Here is a 17,343-nt window from a genome sequence, read left to right as displayed (position 1 = left end):
CATCGCATTGAATTGGCCTGAAACGGTTGCAGGGATGGGTGATGCGCAGACGGTATGATCTGCATCGCTGCGCTCGAGCCAGTTGCCTAAAGGAGGAAACGGGTGCGGGAGCTTAAGCTCTTAGGCTCTTTCCTAGGCGCTCCCCGAGTCCCAGGCACCAGGCGTCCCTAACCTAGGTGCTAGGCTGTCTTAGTGGTGGTCTTCCCGTCGTCTCCACTGCTTCGAGAAGCGGCAGAAGCTCGACGCCCCCACTATCGTCCCCTGCCATCCCCTGTCCGTTCCTCGCTGAAGCCATCACGGCCATTTTCTGGACGACCCTTCGATACCACCCAATGAGGCACTTTAAGTTAAGGTTGCATGCCGGAGTCGAGAGATTCTCAGGTAGCCAGTCAGCACCGAGCCCTACACTCACCTGCCGCCAACCAGCGCGCCGCTTTTGCCGAGCGAGCACCCACACAGAGTTGCAATCGGCTCGGAGAGGACCCTGACCGCCCACCATCTCTCCCCGCCCCTTGTCGCACATCAGCGCCGCCGTTGGTCACTCACCACCACCCTGACAGCTCAGATCTTGCTTACCCGCTCACAGCAACCTCGGTGAACTCCTGGGATCGAAATGGAGCTGGACAAACGCCCAAAGTCGGCTCTCTGGGCTTTGGGGGTTTGTGAATACAAATATGGTTCTGACTCCCACTACTTCTTCATCCAGCCAGCTAACACAAGACACTATCAGCAACATCACACCTTCCCATCTCTTTCCCGTCCACGTCAATACGCCACAGCCACAGCCCAGCATCGGACTTGCCCGTCCCTTCCTCGCTGCCCCTCCTTCACTTGCCCAACCACCAGCCCCAAGCCCCCTCGCAGCATCTCCTCTCGCAGCACTCTTCGGACCCGAATGCCACTGCCCATCCCCCAACGCGCCACATCACAAAAGCCCCTGCCCTGACCAACACTCGCCCTCTCGCACTCTCGCCTTTTCGCCCTCACTTCACCTTGCCTATCGCTATTCCGAACGCACCACCAGTTCCCTTCACGCCACCACATACACACCCAAGCTTGCCTATCATAACATCACCAGACACTAGTGCCCCAGCCCCTACTTTTATACGCCCTGCCCTACCTCGATCCTCATCTCACGGCTCCCCACACTCACAGCCCTACGACAATCCCAATCTCATCACTGCCTCTCAATCCCATCACATTGTACTGCTGTACCATCTGCATATTTTGCTTCTCCCCACACCCAGTCCAATTCTCCTTGCCTTATCCATCACACAGCACGCCTACCAGCCTACCATGTCCATACTCACAGCCTTCAGCATTTCCCACATCCTTGCCTTTCTATCCCCAACCCAGAACCTAGCACCTTCAATACTATTGTCCCCTTCCACGCAGACCCCGTCCGTACCCACTTCACATATTTCCCGCTACTGATCTTCGGGGTTGTGTTCCCTGGTGCTAGGGCGAGAAAAAATGCTTGTTTCCCGGATGGCATCATGAAAATGGAATGGATCGACCCTCAAAGAGAAGGAAGCAGCCCTACAGTATTGAATCGTCCACTCTACCATATCATACCCCTTCCTGTTTTATCCTTTACAGCCATCCCATCAAACCCCCCATCCTTGCTGCCTTTGCCTAGACCCTTTTTGATCTTTAGCACTAAAGCCGATGCCTCCAATATACCCACGCACTCTTTCCAGCGCCCTTCATCATTCCCACATCGTTCATCAACGTCCCTTGCAGCCCCATACCCCTATCACAATTTAGTAAGACGGAACAATTAGCATCGCCTTAGCCTCCATCCAACCCTTTACGACCACATCCCTGCAGCCATTCACATCCCCGTCCCTGTCCTCGTCCTTGCCCCTGCCCCTGTTCCCGTCGGTGCCCTGTCACTTACCTCGAACACCTATCCGGCATCTCTATTCGTGTTAAATGCCCTCCCGTGCTCCTTCTACTTCTTTCGACCCCCTCCTCTCTCTCTCCATCGTCACTACTTCCACCCTCTTTACTCCCCTACACTTTCTTCACGCCTCTTCACCGCGGTAAATTCCTATATCCAGAGTCTACATTGATACATTGTAAGTTCTCATTGGGGAACCAGGGCCACATTTACCGCGGATGATGAGCATGTAGCGCAGAAAGCTTTGGACTGATGCACCGGGCTCGAGCCGGGGAAGAAGAGACAGGGCTACAGCCACGTGGGCAGGTTATGGTTGGTCAATGTGGCATACCAAGGCATATCGTTATGTGTTATCTCGCTGATAGGAAACTTCTGGTTTTCCAAGCCGTGGGAATGGCGGGCTATGAGTTTACGAGGTTGGGCCTGGTTGGGCCAGTAATAGAAGGATGTTGCTCTCGAAGTATATAATGTCTACTTCGCATTCGATGGGTCTGTGTTCCCACCCCCTTTTCCCAAACATGATGATACCAATTGATTCCTTCGCTCCCTGAATACTTCCGATTTCCGCTCGAGACGAGAAACATCATTACGCTTGCCTCGCACTCTCTACCACCCCCTTGGAGAAGCGGCCTGGGCGTAGCCGTTATACGAAACCTGCTTCGTGCCGGGGAACGTGCGGACCTGGTAGATCCAGCCGGCGCTGACGCCGTGGGCCCAGAGGTACGAGTCGAAGCGCGGGGGTCGCTGGGCCGGACGAGGATGTCGACGCGGTCGGCGTCGAGGGGCGCGCCGTACGTCTCCCTCATGAAGGCGTCGAGCTCCGCGTACGACGAGTCCGGCACCAGCGTGATGATGTACTCGTCCGGGATGATGTGGGCGTCGGTGCTGTTCTCGTTGGGGAACGGGGCCAGGTGGTGCAGCGGTCCGGGGGCCTCGGCGATGGCGCCGGTTAGGCCGGCTGATAGGGATATGGGTGATGTTGAGCGGGAACGGGTGGTGGTGAGGGGACGCGCGGAGGCGAGGGCAGCGAAGGCGAAGATGGTGGTGAGGAGGAGGAGGACGGAGGAGAGGCCGGTGCGGCTGTGGAGGGTTGTTGAGGTGGCCATCGTGGTCTTGGTGGTGGCGGCGGTGGTGTTGCTGGCACTGGTACTGGCGCTGGTACTGGTGCTGGTGCTGACGGCGAAGATGAAGATGAAGAGGGAGATGAAGATTTTCCCGTTATGAAAGTGCTGATCGATGGGAGTGAATTCAGAAATCAGGAACTGGGAATCTCTTCTTCATACAGCTATTGTAAGTACAATTTCGCTTTCGTCACGTCCGGTATCCTTACCGGGCTGCTGCGGCGCCGTTGGGCCAGACCCCCTTTTGCAGGCCCCAGGATGTGGGAAAATTTATGGAGCGGCACGACAGTTGGCAGTGGCTGGTTGGGGCAATTGAACGAAGATCGTCATCTCAAGAGATACAAATTTTATTATTTATAGACGTGAGAGTGGACATGGTATTAGGTAAACGGGCTTGCTTCGCCGTGCTGGGTTTCTTTCTTTCTTTCTTTCTTTTTTTTATCGAAATGAGATGTGATGGAAGGATGGCACACTTATTGAATATGAGGTAAGAGAAACCTGGACCTCGTATAAGTGTAGGACGCCCAACCACCCTTGCGTATATTCATTCGATATAGCCTAATTTTCCGGGGCGGTCTTGGGGTGACACGCGACAGCTTTTACCTACATGCCACCAATTTGCGCAGGCCTCGGCATGCACACGCCGTCCGGAAGGGGAAACCCGGCGAGACGGTATCCGACACGGCGGTTCAGCTGCGAATCGCCTGTCTGTGTATCTTTCCCCCGGATTTTCACTTGTTTCATGCGACGCCCGGGAAGAGCATGGTGGTTGCCCCATGGGGGTTCATGCGTCGCATTCCAAATGGGGAAGGACGGGTTGCGTGTCGCAGAAGAAGCTTCTTTCTACCGCATGCTTACCTAACGGCCGAACCCTTGTTTGAATGTATGCATTCTCCGCAGTTCCGAGAAGCCGGGTTTTATCGCCGACGTGAATAATGGGGTCCTACTGCGGGTTCCATTGACGGCAGGAGGAAGACGGGGTTATTGGCAGGCCAGTTGAGTGTGTTTGCAGCAGTATCAGTCACCCTTGCTTGGCAATATCTAAAGCTGTCGGCCGCCAGGCTGTAGCCTCTCACCTCGGCGGAAGTAAGTGGCTGGGTTTATTTCCGCCCATGGCTTTTGGGGTTTCCTGGAAAGACGAATGCTTGGAACTCGCCCATAAGGTTGTACAGCGGACCCCTTGTTCCTCGCTAGTAGAAGTAGAGCTGGGGTATCATGTATGTATGCCAGATAATATATAGAGGGGGTATCTTATATAGGCTGGGGCTACACATTTTACAGTATTGATACAGGTTCAGCTTGGCCGATCGTGACCAAAAAGAGCATACCCGGTTAGGCCCCAAAACAAAACCGGAGTAGTCGCATGCTTAGCTCGTCGCGGTCGGCCTACAGGGCACCGCCCACCAGCTGCACAAACCACATGGCCATACGGACCTTGAAGCTCACCCTCCTCTCGGTCTTGGCCAAGTCGTCGATCGTGACGGGCGCGGCGTACTCTTGCAGCCACTTCTGCTCGTCGGCCAGGCGCTTCTTCAGATCGGCGTTCTCCGTCACGACCAGGGCCCCGGCTTCGAGGTCCAGAGAGTAGCTGCGCTTGGTGTAGTTCGAGCTCCCCACCACGGTCATCGAGGGGCCGCTTTCGTTCGGAAGCGTGACCCACAGGCCCTTGGCATGGTACGTCCAGCCCTCCGGCTCACCGACCGTGCCCTTCCGCCACTCCTTCAGCGTGATGTCGGACTCGCGCTTCTGCTGCTTGATGGCCATGAGAAAGCGTCGCGCCAGATACGTGTACGCGTCAGGAAGCATGCCCGATACGCCCTTGGATCCATAGAATCCGTTAGCCTGGGGCGAAGCTGTTATGACGGTACAGTTGGTCGAGGCTGAAGACATGAGAAGCTGCGTCAGTGACGGCGCCGGGTTGAAGTATCCGGCGGTGAAAGTCCAGGATGACCCAGCATACCGAGGTTCCGCGAGCGTTTTCAATACGTGGGTCACGGCTGGTAGCTCGGTCGAGGTATCTGGCTTTAGTAGCTGGGACAGTTGAGCGAGCATGAATATCGTAGTGTCGGAGGCCTGGCCGTCTTTGGCCTCAGTGGCCTGAGTTGTACTGTGCGGGGTAATGAGGGTATTCATGACCTTGGTTGCTTTCGCAACATATTGGGCAGGCTTCTCCAATGGCGACGGCGCAGTATTCGTGGACGGCCATTGCAGAGTGAACCCGGCGGCTTCCTCCGAAGGCTCGACTCGAAAGCTGAGAGAGGTCACCCCTGCGTAGAGTCGCGCAAAGTATTCGGTGATTTCCCTTGACGAAATCAGATGGTAGCGATCCTGTCGGTTGGTGAAGTAGTCAGACGACAGGTTGGCGCCAGACAGAATGATCTCGTCGTCAACACCGTATAGCTTCATGTGCTGTAATCCCCATCCTTCATTGATCCGCGTGGGGACATGCTTTTTCCGAAGTCCTGTCAGGTTCGGAGTATGGTACATTCGAATCTCGACTCGTTCGGGCCCGAACTCGGTGATGAGGGGGCGAGTAGTGACGCGCATGACGGGTTGGGCGCTTCTCGAGTTCCTCGTAACGCATCGGTCAAGATGCTCAGTGTGAGCTTTGGGTTGGCGCGCAAGGCTTCTTGCAACGTCGCAATCTTCACCAGGAATGGTCAGCATGGATGCGAAAGAGACCGGCCGGCTACGAGGTGGTCCATACCAATTCCTTCTCGGACTTCCCAATGTATAGTGTCGACAAGAAGACGCGGGTCTTGGCGGATCTGATTTTGGCTTTTAGAGTCTCGTAGAAGTCGGCAGGGGTCCTGATGACTTGGATCTGCGAGCCATGAATCTGGAAGGAGGGCGCAATCTTGTCGAGTTCGTTGACGAACGGTGCAAGCATGCCTGCAGAGCCCGGGGAGCTACTAGCAGGCGCTGCACTCGAGGGCATCGAGAAGCGTCGGCATTGAACCCTGTTGGGACGGACTGTTGAGCGAAGAATCGTTGGCCGCAACGTCTGGCAGCATCGCGAGGTACCACGTATTATCATGACCGCAATTGATGTGTCGAATGCATCCGTGTGTAGTAGACCTGGCCAAGTACCCCCCAATTCAATGCGGCTTGAATGCGACTTATTGGAAATCTTCCAGGCGCTTTTTTAGTCGCCTTGAGAGCATTAGAGAGCTTTGGCCAATCAGCGTCTTATGACGCAGTGGGCTGGGCGCTGTAGCAAGTGTAGGTAGCACCTGCAAGTGCATCCATCAATGAATGTTCCAGCTTCAGACGGGCGGCCCGAGAAATTTCCGGTGGGCAAGCAACTGCAGGTGCATCCGCCAAACACCGGACTCCAACAACGTCGTCGACCTAAACCAAAGGGCATTCACGACAACGAGGCGCCGCCACACCAATTGAGCTTCGCCCATCATGTCGACCATTACGAGGACCGTCCGCAACCTGTGGAAGGTTGGCATCAGGGTATGCCGACTTGATTGGAGCTCTATGGGACATCTCGGTTTGCTAACTGTTTGCGACAGGACTACTTCCACCAGATGAATGTACGCGATTGACACCCTCCCGACGACACCCGTCGGCCCTCGCGAGGATGGTTCTGACTTTGATTTGCAGTACATCGGCGATACCAAGGCTGGAACTTTGATCGGCACCGACAGATTCGGCAACAAGTACTTCGAGGACGTTGATGAATTGCCCCGTACGTGCGGAACGAGCTATTATGTGACGAGCAGAGGCCACCCTGAATGAGAACCAGAGCAGCGCGACTAACACAACGGGACCAGTGCGTACACGATGGGTCGACTACAAGGTGCACGACTTTGATGCCGCCCAAATCGAGCCCGGCTGGCATGCGTGGATGTCGTACGCCGTCGACAAGGCGCCCTCGCAAGACCCTACCCTTGCTTACAAGCGCCGCGCGTGGGAGGACACCGACTACAAGACCATTCCCAACTACACTCAGACGCGGGGTGCCTACAAGCCCTACAACACGTATGCTGCCCATTCCCTCCGGCAAGGGGGCTGCATACTGAGACAATGCTGACATTTGCGTACAGGGTCAAGCCGAAGCACACCACATGGGAGCCCGTTGCCGCGCCCAGACAGTAAACAGAGACTAGGAAGAGGCGATACCGTGTATATATTCCGCTAGAAACCCAGCTTCGCTGCAAGAATCGGAACACTGGCTGCAACTTCTGCAGCATCTATGACTATCCTCAAGAAGCAATCATAGTGCAAACCAATTGTGCATTTCCGACAATGGTAATTGGAATATCAGCCCAGCACTATTAGAGCACATGGCCTACTGCATTTGTACCTACTGTCCCGTTATAGCGATCAACAATGTCTCTGATACAGGATGGCCTTGCAAGACCACTACCTACGGTGTGCTCGCGAAATGCATCACGTCCACAATCTTTTAAAAGATCTGTGTAATTTCAGCCCATTTGAGGCGCGGCAAAGGCCAGTCATTGCCTGAATATGGTTTGGCATCTGCATCGCACAGAACTTGCCTCCCCCTGGGATAAATTGGGGTTGGCACTGGAACTGGATTCTGAGTCGCGGCGGGACGAAGTAGCGGGTCCCAGGCTCTCAGCCCTGGAAAAGGTGGACTTGCTGCTCGAGCCATTGCCGCAGGCGTCTCCAATGGGCAGTAGGTAGTAAGGCAGTCGAATGCGCGGTGAGCATCATGACGCGAGTAGGATCAAATGAGCACCATGTATATGTTGCCGGTGAGTTGCAGATCAAATACTCGTTCTGGAAAGGCCCAAATGATTAGTAACTTGGTATACGGTATACTATTCCAGAACGACGTGAGTAGCGTCTGGCTGATCCCCTTATTAACGGTCAATGACGACAACTGGTCACCTGGCGTCGAATAAGGAAATGCAATTCTTTTCCTCGTAAGTGGAAGAATGCCGTGCCAGGCACACAATATGAATAAAGTTTTCCAGCCGATCGAGGTGAGACGGGATGTTGCCAGTCCGAGGGGGTGGGCCTCAGCCTCCGGATATCTCTGAAGCCGTACTAATAGACCGCCCGCACACAAACATTGCTGTCGATCTCGGAAACGGAGTGTTTCGTTTCAAGCCCATCAGCCCAAGTGGGCAACTAATTTGTTCTGGGGCAGAATGCTGCCTTTTACAGAATCCAGTTGCGCCGTATCCAAAATCGCTTGATGTGATGTCGGCTGCGTGAATGCAACCCAACAAGGACTAAGACGGTTGGTTACGGGATACGGGAGGTGACGAAAAGCAACGGGACAAAGCCATATGCGCCGTCGAGTTGGCTTCCATCGTCTCATGTATCGTCGAGATTTCGTGCCTTGATGCAAGATTAATTCGCCTGGGGCCCGAAGAAACGGGCAGGCCGGCCCTGTGAAACAGGTGGCAGTTTCCTTTTAGACTTCGGATGGTCGCATGGAACTTCCCAACGCCATCACCGCCTAAGCAGCTGACCAGGTCTAGCCCAGTCTGAGGTGACGTGCTTCCTGTTTCTCCCCTATCCACGCCCCGTTTGGATTCTTCTCGCCCCGGGGCTGACAACATGGCTGATACTTACCTACCTAGGTACCGGCATCTCTATTCAATGAGGCGGTGACAATCACTGGGTGCGCCATGGTCGTCAAAAACAATCATCCTGGCGCTGATGGATCTGCTACCAACTTCCCATACATTCAATCCAAGCCAAGCATGGCTCCTGATAATCATATAAATATGCCTTCTTGTGAACCCTGAACCGTGTCCCATATCTTGATCAGTTCGCTTGTTACGCTTTACTCGACTTAACCAAGACGGGACCAACCAACTCAAGCCTCGCGGGACTGGAACGACTTGTTGCAAAAATGGCATTCCGATCCCCCATCTTCCAGAGCTTCATCGCACTGGTTACACTGGTGTCCTCGGCGCTGTGTGTATCCTGTGTAGGCAACACCACCAGCCCGAACCCAGTTGCCCAGCAATATCCCAACCTGGTCTCGGGCTCACTGAACGGAACCACTCTCATCGTGCCCATTCCGCTTGAGCAGGCACGGGGCATGATCCCCAAGGAGTATGTCATCTTGGAGAAGGTCTACCGTGGTCTCATCCCCTTGTTCCCAGACGGCTATTATCCCCTCATGGTCACGACGGCCTTCGATCATGACCTCAAGCTTCCCGCCTACAACGTCACGGTGGGAGACTTCTCTGTAAGTAAACAATCGAACTGGTAAACTGTATTATGCATTCAATGTCTAACCTACCTCAAGCGTTCCGCTTTGGAGTTCCCCCTTCCTTGACATTCTCGGCAATGGCCACAGCAATTTCCGATGGGCTCCTACCATGATGGTCACGTCCACTGCCCAGAGTGCCATCGATGGATCGCGAGGTCTCGGCCTGCAGATCTGGCCAGCGAAGTTCGACCCGCCCTGTGACCCCTACAAGCGCCTGCCGGATGGCAGCCTGTATCTGCACTCGGAGCTCTCCGACCCGGCCGTTTACGACGCCCGGTACGTGACGGTGCAGACGCAGCCCTCGCCCACGTTGGTCCCGTTCCCCCTGACCTTCATCCGGAACGTCACCAACCAGCCCACCTTCGCCAACACGAGCCTCTGCGACAACTACATCCGGCTGTACAACACCTCCAACAGCGCCGCCCCGCACGCGCCCCAGCCGGTCGTCGGCAACGTCACGGCCCTTCTGGAGCCCTTGGCCAGCAACCAGACCTGGACGGGCGTGTTTGGGTGGAATTACGCGACGGCCTTCATCGAGCCTCCGGTGCCTGCCAATTGCTCAAGCCTGGCCAACTTTGTCGACTCCTGAGAAGAGGGATGTCGATCATAGTTACGTGCAGGAGGGAGGGGACTCGTGCTTTTCGCGAGGCTCGGTCAAAGGGGTCCGTGGCGGTCGTTGACCGTCCATGACTTCCCCTGGATGGTAATAAGCACTACCGTGCGATGTCGTGTGGTTCAGGGATAGACCACTTGCGCTCTAGATACCCGTTACGTACAGCGTTGAATTTCGATTTGCTGCTTTCCTCACGACTTGACTGTGGCCTGCCCTTCTCTTCTGTGATGTCTTCGTGGGCCTTACTTGGGCTCTTATGTGCACACTGTTTTTCCCAGCAGTCGTATGTTATCCAGGAAAGGGACTAGTATGGCTCGAGACAATATTGGGGTTGACAGTAGGTCTTCAGACTGGCTGCCCAGTTGGTCGAATGGGATAAGCATGATATTCCCTTCTGGTGGCTAACATTCAGTACTTTCCGCAGGTTCCAGAGTCAGATAGCTTTGAGCGAGGTTCTTGATGTATGGCCCTGATGCAAATCTTGAACTAAAGGGTTCATGACACTGACGAAAACTAGACTTTGAATACATAAACCAAGAAAATTATTTCGTTCCAAAATCCATATGGGTATGTATCATACCCATAGCTCCGAAGCTGGTGGTGTATTTTAAATATTATACAGTTAAGAAAGTGAGGCCGTGAGTGCATGGACAAGCATCAACTCCCCCAAAACCTAACGCCAACGTCCCGTGACGTTCTTCCCAATCAGTTTATCCGTACAGCGCGCGCGCGTGGGGTGAGGTGTTATACCGCCTCGCCGGGCCTCGTCCGGTTCCCGTGCTGCGACGCTGTCTCGTAGGACCACTCGACGTGCGTCTCCTTGCCGATGGCCGTGAGGGGGATCTCGTCGTGACTCGAAGCGAAGCCGACGTGGCTGCCGTCCCCGCTGTCGTCGCGGTTATGCGCCACAGTAACGGAAACGTTGGTGCGGCGCGCGCCGTCAAAGGCCCTACTGCCGCTGCCTCGCGAGCGGCTGCCATAGAGAGCGGCGTCGTTGTCGTCGTCGATGACGCCGTACTTGCCGTCGTCGAACGCGTCGAGCGGGCGCGAGTGCCGCGCGTGGCTACTGCCGCCGCCGCCGCCGATGGTCGCGACGCCGCCCGACTTCTTGGCGTACGAGGAGCTGTTGCCGCCGCCCAGCTTGTTGCCGCTCAGGCCGCGCGACCGCAGCGCGCTCGGGGACACGGCCTTGAAGACGATGCGGACGAGCGGGCCCAGGGTCGGGAGGCAGCCGGAGATGATGCCGCTGGCGATTTCGATGACGTTCCAGGCTATGCCGTCGCCGAGGGTGACTGGGTTATGTTAGTTGCTGAAACTGGCATGGAATAAGGAGGGGAAATGCAAAGAAAGTTCGTTCCGCGGATGGTGGGGCAAGCAAGTAAAAGGGGACGATGCGGTCTTACAGGAATTGTCGTCGTTGTTGTACTGGAGGAAGATGACGAAGCGGTAAACGCTGGTGAAGACGACGTAGGAGCCGAGCAGGAAGATGACGGTCAGGCAGACGCGCTGGGTCAGGTTGGTCTTGAGGTTCCAGACGTGGCGCATGGGCAGGCACAGGATGGCGACGTCGAGCAGCATGCAGGGCACCGAGATGGCCAGCTGGGTCAGGAACAGGTCGATGCAGCCGCCGGGGAGCCAGGGCTGCCACAGCTTCTCGCGCGGCAGGCACTGGAAGGCCGCGGCGAAGACGCAGGCCACGTTCCACGCGCACGAGACGCCGCCGAGGATGTAGGAGCCGAGCCGGATGTCTCGCGTGGGAAAGAGACGGAAGTACAGGTACAGCAGCGCGATCTTGTACATGTTGACGCCCGTGCAGTACAGGATTTCGGCCCCGACTAGTGTCTTTGTGGATATGATGTCAGCTTCGGGGGAATCCTTAAGTGCCGGTTTGGGTGTTTGTTGAATGCCGCTTACCTCATTTAGTTTTTGGAGCTGTGGCAGGCTTAGAGCGCCAGTGTGCAGTCCTACTCCCTGATCGATCACTAATACGAAATGGTCAACTATGATACTGAGAAGAGTGTGTGGTGCGATTTTGCATGTCGTGAGGCGGTGATCGAAACCCCCCCTTTTCGCGCATCTTCTACGCCCTTCTCCCATTCCCTTCCTGGCCAAAGCTCTCGTTCCCATGGGGTATGTCAACAACTTACATATCATGTTCATGGCCATATTGCCATAGCAAAGCACCAGTGTCACCACGGTCAGCCAGTCGTCTATCAGGAGCTTGGCACCCTGCCGCCGGCGCGCGATGAAGCGCATGGCCACCACGATGGTGGCGAAGAGGGTGAATCCAACGGTCAGCCACCGCGCGCGTCCTCTGATGTCCTCGCTCAGGTCCTGTGTGTCGGCCACCTCGGCCATGTGCTGCAAATAGGCGGCCTTGGCGACGGCCTCGTCGTACCGGCGCGCCACGAACGAGCGTATCCAGAATGGGTTGTGCATGATGCCGGTCGGGTCTTTCTGGTCTTCTCGTTCCTTTTCGACGACGGCGAGGAGGAGCGGAGGCGGGTGCGGTATCCGGTGCCACGACTAGAGGGACGGTTCGAACAGGAAGCAGCTGGCCCGGAGATATCTTTAAACAAAACTGGAATCGACACTATCCAGCTGTGCGTCTCATTGCGTATGGGGTCGTCGGCTAAAAGCAAATAAAGGAACAACGAGAAAATATTTTCTCAAGGGATACCCGTGCGTGTCATGGCCATCGTATTATAAGACCGCCGCATTATACCTCCTTCTCCTCGGCCACGGCTGCCAAGGCATCGAGATAGCATGAGAAGTCGTAATGATAATCCTGTGGGGTTGTCTCTTCGTTCCATCGACCGCAGGACCCTTACCTGTCTGGACATGTAATCGATCTCTGACTGCCCCTTGCATAAGCTCTGCATGCCTTCTGCATATCCTCTGCTTTGACTCTGCTCCCCCCTTGCATATGGGAGATGTGGACCTGTCAGATTAGGTGGTAGATGGCCGCTAGACAATGGCATCAAATTGCATTGGGCGCCCTGAGCTGATGTACGAGGGTTTTCGATCGTTCCGTTCATCCCATGTATGTATGTACGTACTGTATTGTCGATCAAACGGCAACGTCGAAGCCGTTGCTGTTGAGTTGGCTTCCTCCCAGTAAAGCCAGAAGCATACGTAGGCAGGTCGATCAGCCGTGTAGGGCAAAGATGAACGAGGTTTACCCTCGTTCTAGGTACTCTGTGTATCGCATGAGCGACGGAGAGAGCCGTCCAGTCAAACTCGTTTCTGTCCAAGTACCGCCGCATCTCCCTGGGTAGCCTCCCTGGGTAGCACTGCTACCGACTAGCAGGCCGGGCTCAGGCGATTTCGCCTGTGCGGTGGATACCACTTCTATATTAGGTCGTACCTACGTTGAGTCTATACCGGACCGGGATCCGATGCATCGTGTTTGGGCGGCTCCCTGTACGGCCTGTCAGGGTCTCCGTCGTGCTGTGTGTCTGCTGCACGGCAATGGTGCAGCACTGCGGGGATTGCGATTAAATGGATGTGGCATGTTCGTTTTGTCTTCTAAGTGAGCTGGTGATCTCAGACCTCTCTGCTTCTACTTCCGGTACTATAACAACGTCCTACTTTCTCAATCCGAATGGGCTATCGTTAATAAGTTTCGGAAACAACTGCCCGAAGAGACTCTCCCGCCTGACCCCTACCTAACCTACTACTGTACCATCCTCCCCCCCTTCAAGATGTCAAAGCCCGTTATTGTCATTGTGCCAGGTGCGTGGCAGAAGCCGGTAGCCTTCGAGGGCCTTGTCCAACGGCTCCAGATGGCCGGCTTCGAGGCCATCCACGTGCCGCTGCCCACGGTCGGAGGCACAGACTTGCCTCTCGCCGGTCTGGCCGAAGACGTCGCTGCCGTGCAGGCCGTGCTCCAGAAGCTTGCCGGTGAAGGCAAGAAGGCGTTGGTGATAGGCCACTCCGCCGGCGGCTTCGTCGGCAGCAACGCGGTCGCCGGCCAGGACAACGTCGTGGGCCTCATCTACCTGTCGGCCTTCATGATTCCCAAGGGGAAGGCTCTGCTCGACATGCTGGGTGGTAACCCGCTTCCGTGGATGAATGTTCAGGTAAGTGACATCGGGCATCCTCCCCTCTCCTCCGTCTTTCCCATAAACCCGAGCCTCGCTATCATGGCGTTCCTCCTTCCTACTTCGGCCTTCTCTCCCGCAAGATGTGGACTGACGGCGTACGGACTCACAGGGAGACCGCGTGGTGGGAGTTCCTGAAATGCTACCCCAGGTCGCCTTCAACGACCTGGCGAGCGAGGAGCAGGCCAAATGGGCCAAGGAGATGTCACACACGGCGACGGGACTTTTCGCCACGCCCAGCGGCCACGAGCCGTGGGCTAGCGGGACCCCTTGTGGATACATTTTCTGCTCGGACGACAACACGTTGCCCTTCCCCATCCAGCAGCAGATGGCGGCGCAGCTGGGCCCGGCGCCCAAGACCGTCACACTCAAGGCGGGCCACTGCCCGCACCTCAGCATCCCCGACCAGCTCGTCGACGCCCTCAAGACGCTCGAGGCGCAGCTGCAGCAGTGAAATCATTGCAACATCGGTTACGGGCAGATGGGGTGTTTCAAGAGTCGTCCCGGGGGGCATGGTCATGACTCGTGGCACCGAGCCCAGCAGGGAGGGTCCCGATGCGGACAACCAGGCCGCTTCAGGATCGGAACGGTGCCGCCCACAAACCAAGCCTACCAACTCTTATCGCTGGGCGGCACTTAGCCCTGCCTACCATAGATACATATCCAAGATCTAAACTAGAACCCGTTATCAAGAGATGCCATGTCCCCGAGGGATGCATGGCAGGGCCTGGAGGAAGACTGCTGTGCTTTGACGCATCGAGTCGGGCCACGCGAAACTGGTCGATTGGTGAGATCCATAGCCCAGCAACTAATATTCGACGGCGTGTCAACAGGCACGCCTCATGTACCCTTTTGCATCGCTCATGTGCGACTGATAGCAAGCCGCTTCCTCGTGCCGCAAAAGAAAACAAACAACCCACCATCTGCTGCTGCTGCCCCGCAAGGAACACTCGCTCCAGCACGTGGCATAGACAGCAACGCGCTGCAGAAGGTTTCCTGGTCACATCGTGAATCTGAAAACGGAGCCCATCGCCGGGGCCCCGCGGAGTGGAGGGGTATCTGGTCTGGGTGGATCTCGATAGTGTCGCCGACCCCTGAACCCGGGCCATCGTGACTAGCGGCAGGTGGCTACAGAAGTAGCTGCAACGGTTCCATAGGCCACACTGGCAGATCTGACCACTTTCCCAAGCGCCTGACTCGTGAACGCTGGCAGCGCTGGCCTGAACAGCTAGTATCCGGCAGCGAATCCTGGCATGGTGGGTTTACCGCGACACACTGGCCCAATGCAGTACGGTGGGAGTGGGACTTCAGGCGCAATGCATGGGTTCCCTTACCACTTACCAAAGCACCCTCAGGGTCGCCTCCAACATCTAGGCACCGTAGCAGAGGCAGGGGTGGATGCGGACATCGGCCGTCGGCTTCATTGCTCGAACTCCCAGCGAGGCGGAAATAAAACTAAACTCATCTCAGGGTCTCGGTATTGCGCCTGTCCACCCGTCGTCCACTTGCCGAGGAAGTGGCAACCCATGTCGCATTGCTTATCAGAGGTGGCTGCAAGAGGAAGACATGCCCCGAGAGGCCTGGTATAGGCCTCTGGCCGAGAAAGGAGATGGGGCCGCGGCCGTCCTGTGTCCATCTGGAAAATTATCAGAAAGGACGATCGATATACAGTATTACTGCTAATCTGCTGCGAACAGCAAGTCGATGAGATGGCCAGGACTGCCGATCGCCTTATAAAGGCCGTGGTATGGCCAGGTAGTTCAAGGACCTTCCTCGCTTAGACGTTCCTGCATTGCATTTGCTCTAGCGATAGTCCCAGCTCCAGCACTGCCGAACCAGGTGACGATCCAACTCTCTTTTACTGCATTAGCCGCTACCATACACTCTTTTTGTTTACATTAACCCCCCCGCCAAGATGCGCTTCACTCTTTGCTCGGCCGCGGCCGCCCTGGCCTTCTTCGGCCCCCTCGGCGCCGCCATCAACCCGACCGTGGTCATCGTGCCCGGCGCTTGGCAGATCGACCCCTCGTGGACCGGCTTCATGGCGAAGCTGACCGGCGCCGGCTACGACACCCGAAAGGTGACCCTGCCCAGCGTCGGCATCTCCCTGACCGGCCTCGACGAGGACGTCGCCGCCACCGCTGCCGTCGTGGACCCCCTCCTCGCCGCCGGCAAGGACGTCGTCCTCCTGTCGCACTCCCTCGGCGGCCTGATCGGCGGCAACGCCGTCCAGGGCCGCGACTACGCCTCGCGCCGGGCGGCGGGCAAGAAAGGCGGCGTCATCCAGACCATCTACCTCGCTGCTTTTATGTGCCCCGAGGGCGCCTCGCTCAAGGACCTCATGGGCGGCGCCTTCTTCCCCTGGATGATTGCCGAGGTAAGTTTTCCCTTCCCCCTTCATATATTCTTCTCGTCCTTCATCTTCACGTCGTCTACAGTTAAGCAAGTGACCTAAGCGCTGACCCTCTCCCAACACACAGGACGGCAAAGTGACCGGCGACCCCGCCCAGATCAAGGAGATCGGCTTCAACGACCTGTCCGCGGCCGAGGCCGACAAGTGGGCCGCGGCCATGACCTGGACGTCCGAGAAGGTCTTCACCGACGCCTCCAAGTTCTCGCCCTGGGCCGCGGGCATCACCGAGGCCTACATCCACACCGAGGACGACAACGCGCTGCCCTTCGCCGTGCAGCAGCAGATGCAGGCCATGCTCCCCGCCGGCTCCGCCGTCTTCAGCATCAACTCCTCCCACGTCCCCTTCATCTCGCACCCGGACGAGCTGCTGCCCCTGGTCCGCGGCGCCATCGAGGCGGGCGTCGCCGCCAAGAAGGCTTAGACGTAAGGTGTGGTGGGATTCTTCAACGCCTACGCGGCCTTTTTCTTTTGAGAGAGAGGCTCAACCATGATACCCCAGATTCTGTTCTTTACCTTCCTGTACTTCCCCAGTGTATACGCCAGGATACCCGAGGTCTGCGAGCGTTGTCTTACACATATACCCACCCTAGCTGTAGATTGCGATGGCAACTGTTACCAGCGTCAGGCATTAGAAATAGACGACTTACTGGTATAGAAGACGCCAGTTCAACTGATACACAGTGGAATAATTGCGAATGTGCCTTACTTGTCAACTAGTGCCTACGTTTCTTCAAGCTCGTGTCGTGATGTACGCATAAAGGGGTCGTGAATGATGAACAGCAAAAGGAACAACCCCATTGGCTCCAGTCTTACTGGAACTCGGGTATCTTGAAGTCCTGTTCTATTCTCTTCCGTTCTTTTCTCTCACAGACCCAAGGCGGATATGTTGCAATCGTAGCGAAACTGGTCACTGACACCCTGTCTCGCTCCCGCTCTGGGCAAATCCGCCGCGAAAGGCAGGGAAGCTCGGATGCAAAGTCAA

At 56.3% G+C, this 17,343-nt stretch overlaps 9 protein-coding genes across 9 annotated transcripts; 5 read left to right on the top strand and 4 right to left on the bottom strand.

Annotated features, from left to right (window-relative positions):
• Positions 1–674: 674 nt before the first annotated feature.
• On the top strand, positions 675–1,085 carry PG986_000593 (uncharacterized protein; the record flags this gene model as incomplete). Its single annotated transcript, XM_066836815.1, has 1 exon — positions 675–1,085. One exon carries the CDS (start codon positions 675–677, stop codon positions 1,083–1,085), a length of 411 nt encoding a protein of 136 aa, XP_066705708.1.
• A 1,404-nt stretch (positions 1,086–2,489) lies between these two features.
• On the bottom strand, positions 2,490–3,009 carry PG986_000592 (uncharacterized protein; the record flags this gene model as incomplete). The annotated part of the gene is made up of 2 exons (XM_066836814.1): positions 2,490–2,533; positions 2,628–3,009. The coding sequence occupies 2 exons, from the start codon at positions 3,007–3,009 to the stop codon at positions 2,490–2,492; spliced, it is 426 nt and encodes a 141-aa protein (XP_066705707.1).
• A 1,401-nt stretch (positions 3,010–4,410) lies between these two features.
• On the bottom strand, positions 4,411–5,571 carry PG986_000591 (uncharacterized protein; the record flags this gene model as incomplete). The annotated part of the gene is made up of 1 exon (XM_066836813.1): positions 4,411–5,571. One exon carries the CDS (start codon positions 5,569–5,571, stop codon positions 4,411–4,413), a length of 1,161 nt encoding a protein of 386 aa, XP_066705706.1.
• Positions 5,572–5,713: 142 nt separating this feature from the next.
• On the bottom strand, positions 5,714–5,962 carry PG986_000590 (uncharacterized protein; the record flags this gene model as incomplete). The annotated part of the gene is made up of 1 exon (XM_066836812.1): positions 5,714–5,962. One exon carries the CDS (start codon positions 5,960–5,962, stop codon positions 5,714–5,716), a length of 249 nt encoding a protein of 82 aa, XP_066705705.1.
• A 473-nt stretch (positions 5,963–6,435) lies between these two features.
• On the top strand, positions 6,436–7,131 carry PG986_000589 (uncharacterized protein; the record flags this gene model as incomplete). The annotated part of the gene is made up of 5 exons (XM_066836811.1): positions 6,436–6,486; positions 6,546–6,566; positions 6,637–6,721; positions 6,807–7,014; positions 7,080–7,131. 5 exons carry the CDS (start codon positions 6,436–6,438, stop codon positions 7,129–7,131), a joined length of 417 nt encoding a protein of 138 aa, XP_066705704.1.
• Positions 7,132–8,866: 1,735 nt separating this feature from the next.
• PG986_000588 (uncharacterized protein) lies at positions 8,867–9,821 on the top strand (the record flags this gene model as incomplete). The annotated part of the gene is made up of 2 exons (XM_066836810.1): positions 8,867–9,208; positions 9,366–9,821. 2 exons carry the CDS (start codon positions 8,867–8,869, stop codon positions 9,819–9,821), a joined length of 798 nt encoding a protein of 265 aa, XP_066705703.1.
• Positions 9,822–10,589: 768 nt separating this feature from the next.
• On the bottom strand, positions 10,590–12,284 carry PG986_000587 (uncharacterized protein; the record flags this gene model as incomplete). Its single annotated transcript, XM_066836809.1, has 3 exons — positions 10,590–11,137; positions 11,249–11,827; positions 11,993–12,284. The coding sequence occupies 3 exons, from the start codon at positions 12,282–12,284 to the stop codon at positions 10,590–10,592; spliced, it is 1,419 nt and encodes a 472-aa protein (XP_066705702.1).
• A 1,265-nt stretch (positions 12,285–13,549) lies between these two features.
• On the top strand, positions 13,550–14,402 carry PG986_000586 (uncharacterized protein; the record flags this gene model as incomplete). The annotated part of the gene is made up of 2 exons (XM_066836808.1): positions 13,550–13,927; positions 14,061–14,402. 2 exons carry the CDS (start codon positions 13,550–13,552, stop codon positions 14,400–14,402), a joined length of 720 nt encoding a protein of 239 aa, XP_066705701.1.
• A 1,461-nt stretch (positions 14,403–15,863) lies between these two features.
• PG986_000585 (Alpha/beta hydrolase fold-1) lies at positions 15,864–16,782 on the top strand (the record flags this gene model as incomplete). The annotated part of the gene is made up of 2 exons (XM_066836807.1): positions 15,864–16,325; positions 16,429–16,782. 2 exons carry the CDS (start codon positions 15,864–15,866, stop codon positions 16,780–16,782), a joined length of 816 nt encoding a protein of 271 aa, XP_066705700.1.
• Positions 16,783–17,343: the final 561 nt, after the last annotated feature.

The sequence above is a fragment of the Apiospora aurea genome, assembly GCF_038362705.1.
Source record: "Apiospora aurea strain CBS 24483 chromosome Unknown utg000001l_segment0_segment0, whole genome shotgun sequence".
NCBI classification, from domain to species: domain Eukaryota; kingdom Fungi; phylum Ascomycota; class Sordariomycetes; order Amphisphaeriales; family Apiosporaceae; genus Apiospora; species Apiospora aurea.
This window is presented reverse-complemented; position numbering and strand designations above follow the sequence as displayed.